Here is an 8,925-nt window from a genome sequence, read left to right as displayed (position 1 = left end):
GCCGTGACCCATTATTATATATATAGGCTACAGCTATAAATACGGCATTTCCTAAAATAAATGTATTTAATTAAAACGCTTCAAAGGCATTTTGGGAAGGAAAAAAAAATCATTATTAAATAGGGCTTATGTGGTTTATTCTATTCGTTAGTTCTATTTTTTGTAAGTTTGGGTGCCGGGGAGACACTATGGGCCCAATATTCATCACTGCCTTACCCCTTATTCCTAAACTTATTTCCCTTTTTTTCTCTTTAAACTATTTTGGAAAACATTTTTGAATAGCTCAAATAGCCGATCTACAAGCTCACGTGTCGATAAAAAAAAGAAAAAATTAGAAGTTCGGGGATAAGGGGTATAGGCAGTGACGAAAATAGAGCCATGTATTTCTACAGGAGTAGAGGATTGTGAGACCTATTCCATCCTAGACTGATGAAATTATTTAGTCTGAGCTGTAATTTGTGTGAAACTGAATTTGATATGCAACGTGTGATGAAATACTGTATATGGGCTACTACACGTCCTATCAGTTACTCTTCCAAGTAGCTCAGCCTGCTAGTGTGAATCATGCAACTTCAGCTCAAACCGAAACCCTGAGCATTTTTAGAGAATTTGTCATAGCTCTCTGTATGGCATAGATAACTTCAAGGACAGTGTATGCCAATCATTATTTTGTTTCTTCTCCCACAGAGACCCTTGTGTATTCAAATCCTTGCTGACAAGACATGTTGATTCTGAAAAGGCAACGTGACATTCGACAGGATAATGCGAAAGTTCTTCAATAATTTATTCATTTATACAAGTAGGCCTATTACAAAAACAACATTATGTACAGAATGTAAAAACAACTTTTTGTAGCAACGGCTTCACCAAGCAAACCTTAAGCCCCCCCCCACCCTCCCTCAAAGAACACTGAACTGTATCAACCCAACAACTGCGGTCAGTGAGAGCAAAAACAATATGAAATCTCAAAAACTTGCATTGTTAGAAGTAGAAGCCTCAGTCCAGAGGTTGCTTGTCCCAGGTTATGACAGAGCAGGTTTTTCGACTTTTAGATTAATGGCACGTCTCCATTCGGATCTCAATGCTATAGATAAACCATACACCAGGGTGTTTTTGCTACTCATAACAATAATTATAACAGTATAATAGTCCTCTTTTGATCAACAAAAGGATCGTCTTAACACTCCCAAGCAGGTGTTTGGGCGAACGTCCATGCAACACAGTGAACTATAACAAAGCGTTAACAACAACAACGAAGTAAAAGGAACCGCCATATGCCGTAGGGACAGGAACAATGCTCAGGGGCCAGGCCTAGTTTTACATTGGCACTACAGTCAGTTATATCAAATTACGTGTTGCAAAAAGGGTACCACGTGGTACAACATATCCTTCAAAATAGGAGTGAGTGCATCAGTCTTCAACATATTGCACAGAACTGTCCGGTCTTTGCGTTTGAATCGTCCTTCTGGAACTATCCCCTCACACCACATTCTTCAGCAGGATAGGGGAGATGAGAAGAAATAGGAAGGTTGTCAAAAATACAAGAGACAATCCCAAAGGAAGTAGGGCCATTCAAGTGTGGAAAGGGTGCAGGCAAGTTCTTTAGCATAGTAGCCAAGCTCCAAAGTGGAACGTAAAAACCATGGCATTGAACACGTAGCCTGAAGTTGGAACTGTGTGGAAACGTCCAAACTTACAGTCTGAGGGGAAAACGTTCCTCCGAAACAAACCCCTCGTGCTTAAAATGTCACCCTCCGTAGTCCCCGATAGTGTCATTAACAGGACTGTGTTTAGTCCCCTGAGACAAATAAGTGTGTGTGGGGAGGACCCACTAACCCCTCCGTCCATCATCATCCACTTCATCTCTTCTTCTTGCTGTGTCGGAGCATCTTCTTTCTCTTGAGGACCATCTCGTGGAGTTTCTCCAGGCCAGGCTGTAGCCCCTGTCCATCCAACGCCGAGCATCCCTGTGTGTGATGGAGCGTGGAAGAGCTCAGCTCGTGGAGTGCCAAGACTTTTTCCACCTGAAAACAAGAGTACACAGGAACATTAGAATGCAAATCTAATTCTATTCTTGAAAAGATTGCACTGAAAATGTTTTGCCACTAAAGCTGGCATCATACAATACAGCAGTTACCATTCTAGACACACAGACCAGTGTTTTCCTACGATCGTATATGGCCACCCAAACATTCACACAAGGCGATTCAAATTTAAATTTGTCCGGCCCAGTCATTTGTCAATTTGTGCTTCATTAGTTTACAGACTTCCACAAAAGTTATTATTTCAAGACCATCAAAGTCAATGTTTTTGTAAACCAACTGTGGCAAGAAGACAAAAATGTACCAATACACAACACATAAATAACTCTTAATGGGCTTTAGGAAACGCCCTCCTTATTGATAAATCACTGCTAGCCCGTATAGCTGACACAGCTGAACTGTGCTTCTTTTGCAACCTGATACCCCCAAATGTATGTTGTTCTGTAAAGAAAGGTCACTGATGGCAATAAATCACAGACAGCACCCTGTAAACAAGACGCTGATCATTGTTGCTTCATCAGCACATCCTGCATGATGGCCATATAAAACTGTCAACATAATTTATTACCGACACTGCCCCCTCCCCTGTAATGCTGACATGGCAAAAATGTGCTTGATTACTCTGTCCCAATACCACAAAATAAAATGAACCGTTCCCTATGGACAGTAGTTCAACATCTGCCCCCTCCCCAGTCCCCTTTATAATCACATCTTCGGCTTACCGTGCAGAATTTTGCCTAGGCAATGTAGACTTCCATGTAAACATATTTTTTAATTGACAACAGTGAGAAATCACTGATGAATCACGACCGGCAGCTCTCACCTACAGCACCGACAAAGTACCTATATCATCAAAATAACTGATTATCACCCTCATCAATCCTCACCTCTAAAGCAGACATGGCTCCGTCCAGGTCTTGTTTGTTGGCCAGAACCAGCACTGGGATGCCCTGGTTCTCCGTTGACCGCGTGATCCGGTGGAGCTCCACCTTGGCCTCCTCCATGCGCTCCGCCTCGGCCGCGTCCACCACGAACACCAGCCCGTCAGTCCGTCGGGTGTACGACTTCCACAGGGGCCTCAGCTTATCCTGGCCACCCACGTCCCACACCTGGAAGGTGGTGCTGTTGGACTTGGAGCTGCCCATGGACACCTTGATCCGCTCCATGTTGAAGCCTTTGGTGGGGATCGTCTCCACGAACTCTGTGAGCTTGAGTCTGTACAGGAGGGAGGTTTTCCCCGCTGAGTCCAGTCCGATCACAACCACATGCAAGGGCTGGAAGTTGGGGAGGAAAGGGGTGTTGGGGGCAATTTCTGTCAGGTGGTTGCCCATGTTTGTTTGCTGTTGTTCCTGTTTGGTAAGCTGTCACGGAATCACCTTGCCTGAGGATCTATTAAGCTAAATCCCTTCCCTTGACAGGATATGGCTTTGAAGTCCCCTTTTGGCTGTTTGGCAGGATAGACTGATTCCTTCTTGGCGGCAGAGGCTCTCGGTTCTGGAAAAAGTTGTGGTAAAGCAGGGAGGGGACGAATGTATGTTTGTGCAAGTCTTCAGCCTTGAAACCGGTCAATTAGCCTTTCTGGGTCTTTGGTTTGTAGCTTTTTTTCCTCCTCCTGAGAGCTGGTTAAATGGGTTTTCTGCAGCAAATTAATGGCTGAATTTTGAAGACAGTGTAGGTAATGATAGGTGGGAAGGGCGTCTCTTGGGTGGAGAGCATTCACACCTCTGCCCACACTTCAAAGGCTGAGGCTGGAGAGTAGTCAGTAGGGAGACACGCTGACTGCAGCTGAAGGATGGAGAAAAAAGGAAAACATTAGTCGGCTATTTTAACAAGAGCACTAGGCTGGCAGTAATGAGCTGTGACATTTAAGTGCAACATTTGAGTCCAGACAGCAGCAGCAGCCACAGTTCAATCTCATTTCAGAGAGACCATATGGCATTTCCCCCGTAAGGGCGAGAAAATAACTAATACACTAAAAAAGTAACGTGAATAAATAAACGGTTCTGATAATTTTGTCTACAGCATGATGGCAATTTGATTAGCTGCGCGTCGAAAAGCAAGGATGAACTGTTCAAACACCATTCAAGCCGTAGTCATGGACGAGCTTTTGTCCAAAACTACCGGGCGGTGTTGTCTGATAGTTGGAAGCTGTTTCTAGGTGCATCCCGTGCGTAGCCTACCCACCACAGTAGCCTACTAGAAGCAAACAATCACCATGCTGCAACCTCTATTCTGGAAATAACGCACACAAACACAGCTGAGACTGTTTTGCACGTCGTAACGTTAACGTCAATGATACTAGTAGTAGTCGACAACATAGCCTACAAGACTGCCTACAAGACTTCATACAATTTCGAATATTGATTATTTTTAAACTAAAATGCATTCAGCTTGCAGTTCGCAAACAACCTCTTTTCTCTTGACAGCAAGCAGCTCAGGATTTGGCCAAACAAAGCAGCATTTCATTGAGTTTAAAGAATGGCTCGAGCTTTTGACTATGATGAATTGTTATAATTGCTCCAGTCTTTGATCGCCCCGCAGGGAGTTGAGTCTCCTTGATCACAACACCCCCCCACCCCCCACACCACCAAGTCGCACAACTAAATCCCCCCCAAAATAGCTAAATCTGCATCTCACCTTTCAGCGGTTCCGTGGTCCAAAAAGGATTAACATTATTCCGATATGTAGTGGGCGAAAAAATCAAGTTGTGTAAATGAAATAGTCCTGGCTTTGGTATCCGCGGCGTAGTTTGTGTAGCCTACTCTCTGTGAAGACTTTTTCCAGCTGCGACTGACTGACTGAACAAACAGCAGAGTGAGGAGGAGACAACTTCAGTTGAAAAACACAAGCACCCTGGGCTCACACACCACGCCCCCTTGCGTCACGCCTTCTAAGCCACGCCCTGGTTCTACAGCCAGAGCATCTCCAAAGTAAACTACCAACGAATCAAGAGAGCATGAGCCAAGAGCTACCAAACATTGTTTTTAAAATTAAACATTACATTAAAATGATTTTCATGCACTTAATTATTTACTTACATAAAATGATCATGTAACATTTACCTTGATATAACAACATATTATGCATTTTCTACTTTTTTTTTTTTCCTTCAATACAATACTAGGCCTACAGGTTGTTCTACATTTCATCATAGTAGAGACAGAAGTAGCTGGAATGTTTTTGTTTTTGGTTGATCTCTTGAACAGCGACAAGAATGCAAAGACAAACAAACGCTCACAGGCAAGATTGCAGTGTCAGAAATGTGTGTAATTCTGGGTCAGATATTCAGGTCATTTTCTTCACAAGGCTCTCTTTATGTTTTAAAAACAAACACTGCTCTAGGCCAGGCCACGCTTCTCCCCGGCCACGACCTAAATAAACAGTAGCAGTAGTAATATGAGATGGAGATGAAGAAAGGTAAGGAACAGTGGAAGAAGGATGACGAGAGACTTTAACCCTGACAGTAAAAACACAGCACGTTATGGGTCCATTTGGTACCATGTCAGATGTCTACACTCTCATTAAATGAACACACTGTCCGAACTCACACACCTGACTCAGAGTTCGGACAAAAGAGAGGGATGCACTGATAACTTAAAAAGTCTGTCACGGTAGTTTTTATTTTTATTCTTATTTTTTTATCGCTGATGCCCATGTCACCTTGTCAACCTCTCTGCATTAAAAAAGGACATGTCTGTTAAACAGCGGGCATGTCAGGGCAACAGGTCAGCTCGGGACAACATGGGACTATTATGACATGTCTGTTAAACAGCGGGCATGTCAGGGCAACAGGTCAGCGGGCATGTCAGGGCAACAGGTCAGCTCGGGACAACATGGGACTATTATGACATAATGGGACAACGGTGCTGATTTGCATGGCAATGGACTCTGGTCCTTTCCTTGAACACCGCCACTCATCATCATGAATGACCGTAACTGTGTGTGTGTGTGTGTGTGTGTGTGTGTGTGTGTGTGTGTGTGTGTGTGTGTGTGTGTGTGTGTGTGTGTGTGTGTGTGTGTGTGTGTGTGTGTGTGTGTGTGTGTGTGTGTGTGTGTGTCTGTTACAGGAGCCAGGCTGACTGACTGCTCTCTCCTCTCTCCATTGATCGGATCCGGTATTACCATAGTGACAGATGACAGGTTGTACAAGGACAGGTGAGTGGTACACTGTCTAACCACTTTACCACAGTGTGTAGGATAAAATGTGTTAGCATCTGAGATACGGGTAGGTTAAAACATGTGTCGTGTTACCATACAGACTGAGTCAATGCAAACTGTATAAACCTCAGTCCAACTTCAATAGAATGTCCGCCATCTCCATTTGAAAAGGTTTATGTTATGCATTTAGCTGACGCTCTTATACAGAGCATTATGCTGGACATGTTCCTAGAGACACATGGTATGGCATCATCTGTGTGGAGACTGAACCTGTGACTGATCTGTCACAGGAGGACAGAAACATCCTAGATAGACATTATTGATCCCACAGGGTCCTAATACTCCCCAGTGTTAATGTATGCATTTGTAACTCTGGAGACCGATTTATGCTTAGTGTGCATTGTGTCTCGCACATGAAAATAGCAGTTTCTACATTGATTGATTGAATACTTGTATTGACCCATTAAGGCCTGAGGCCGATTCTACAAATACCTTCTGAATCAGTACTAGTTCTCAAACCTTTTTCCAAGGACCCCCAAAATGACATGTAGGCCTATTTGGCCGTGGGCGGACCACCCACACCCATCTGAAAATGGTTTGTGCCGGTGACCCCCCAGAAGAGACGTTTTGTGTTAAAAATGTTAAAATGTTAAAATAATCAAAAATAGTAGCTTGCTTGCAGCGTGGCAAAGTGACGCACGCACTGTGACCTTGTATATCTGCTATAACGCTAAAAACTAAAATGACACAGATGCTTTCCCAGTAAGTTTTAATGGGTTAGCAAGCAATGAGCATGCTTATTAACAGTAGGCCTACAGGTACAAGCTCACAAAACACTGTGGCTAGACACCGGAAAACTACAAAGTATGAATCAGACTTTAAGAGTCAGTGTACATAACCATTTGTATGTAACCATACATTGTCAGAATTAAATGAACACTGGGGGATTTTCCTTTGAACAATGCTCACTCAAACCACACTACCACCCCACTGAGAGAAATGCTGCCTTAATGACAATTGATTGCCATTTATTGACTATAGTGTACAGCTGTTCTGATTATGAAACTGTTCTGATTATATCATAGCATGGAACGTTCAGCGCACAGATTGAGGACAGCCTGTCATTCTCAGTGAGTGATGTGCTTGGTGTGTGTGTGTGTGTGTGTGTGTGTGTGTGTGTGTGTGTGTGTGTGTGTGTGTGTGTGTGTGTGTGTGTGTGTGTGTGTGTGTGTGTGTGTGTGTGTGTGTGTGTGTGTTCAAATTGCGTTACATTAGCTGACATTTGTGCTTTGCATGTACTGTATGAGGAATGTAGCCTATATTATGAAGTATCAATCTATCATGATTAATGCTGTCAACTCAGGGCAGTTTCTGTGTGTCACCATGGGGGGGGGGGGGGGGGGGGGGGGGGGGGGGGGGAGAGACAGAGTGAGTGAGTGAGAGTTAGTGACAGAGTGAGAGAAAGTCATGATGGAAAATAAAGTGCAGTAGTCAAATCAATAGTTTGTTATCAACTGGGACCAAGAAAAGATAGGAGCATAGACTTTCCCTCTCTCTTTCTTTCTCTTTCACACACGCATGTGTCTGCTGTTCATATCAGCTTCATTCTCTCCGTTTCCAACAGCTAGCAGTTTTCCAATAACACTCACACAGTTCACAAGGGCTTTGTTGCCTGGGGGCAGCACAGAATTAGAATTAATGGGACAGGCAAAATTACCACATCCATCTGGCTGTTTTCATAAGACACTGACAAGGGCATTTTTAACTTCACACATTGGCAGGAGACTGCTCTGCAATAGTTGTCTTGGTTAACACAGGTTGTAAAAAAAAAAAAAAAAAAAGATGTACAGGACATTACAGTACAGTCACAGTATCCGTAAAACCAACCAGGCCTGATTTTACACGTTGTACAACAGTGTATTAAGCATGATCTGTACCAAAAACCTTTATAACTATAATACACCACGATGTGCACTATGTTGAACAGGTGGGAAAGTTTCTTGTTTTAGAATACAATTATAGCAGGGAAAATAGAATACAAGTCTGATTCAATAGGTTTACTTGTATCAAAGTCACTTTACTTGCCTTTCCCTCTTCTACAGGATATGAGCTCCCTCTACTGTCTGAAGGGAGGAATGACAGTATCATTAAGTTATGGAAACTTGGTTTGTGGTCAGTTTCCTCAAAGCAATTCAATGGACCTTCATGTGGGTTTATTACAGTGGCACATCTGTTGTGGTTTAGATGTTGCTTAAGGCTTTCTCTAATATTAGTTTATTTTACATTGTCAGTTTGCCAGGTTTAAATATTCCACAACTAAAAGCTCCAAGAACATTATACACCTTTAGATAAAAACTATACCATCAGTGGTTACGATGAAGTACTTTTTACACTATTAAATAGGGTTTTCTCTGCAGTGAGGTGCATTTATGGTGTTATGCACTAGTGTTAATTAAATAGAGTTAACTTTGAGAATGATGTGTCCTGAACTAATATATTACTCAGATCAGATCTGGTAGCATCTGTTAGCCTCTAAATATCCTATTTCAAACACACTGTTGGAATCATTGTTAGCAATCCGCAGGGGGTGCTAAGCAATGATTTAACCATCTCTTTTGTCTGACGACACCAGTGACTGTCTGTCTGAAGCCCCGGGGAGCTTTATGTTGCCTGGTTACTCTTAACAAGGTCAGTAATACCTGGGAGAGAGAGAGTGGGAGGAGAG

At 43.0% G+C, this 8,925-nt stretch overlaps 1 protein-coding gene and 1 long non-coding RNA gene across 2 annotated transcripts; one reads left to right on the top strand and one right to left on the bottom strand.

Moving 5' to 3' along the window:
• The first annotated feature begins 356 nt into the window (after positions 1–356).
• On the top strand, positions 357–1,523 carry LOC306937304. The gene is made up of 2 exons (XR_013791590.1): positions 357–1,257; positions 1,303–1,523. It is a non-coding gene; the product is annotated as an uncharacterized lncRNA (long non-coding RNA).
• Positions 768–4,868, bottom strand: LOC306937303 (ADP-ribosylation factor-like protein 4D). The gene is made up of 3 exons (XM_079520975.1): positions 4,680–4,868; positions 2,930–3,827; positions 768–2,024 (listed from the first exon to the last, which is right to left on the bottom strand). The coding sequence occupies exons 2-3, from the start codon at positions 3,371–3,373 to the stop codon at positions 1,860–1,862; spliced, it is 609 nt and encodes a 202-aa protein (XP_079377101.1). The 5' UTR covers positions 3,374–3,827; positions 4,680–4,868; the 3' UTR covers positions 768–1,859.
• Positions 4,869–8,925: the final 4,057 nt, after the last annotated feature.

Source organism: Electrona antarctica (assembly GCF_951216825.1).
Source record: "Electrona antarctica genome assembly, chromosome: 14".
In the NCBI taxonomy this organism is placed as follows: Eukaryota; Metazoa; Chordata; class Actinopteri; order Myctophiformes; family Myctophidae; genus Electrona; species Electrona antarctica.
This window is presented reverse-complemented; position numbering and strand designations above follow the sequence as displayed.

Coding starts and splice junctions, on each gene's coding strand:
- LOC306937303 (XM_079520975.1), bottom strand. CDS start 3,373: ATGGGCAACCACCTGACAGAAATTGCCCCCAACACCCCTTTCCTCCCC. Junction 2,025..2,929: donor GAGCCATGTCTGCTTTAGAG/GTGAGGATTGAT, acceptor TCTTGTTTTCAG/GTGGAAAAAGTCTTGGCACT.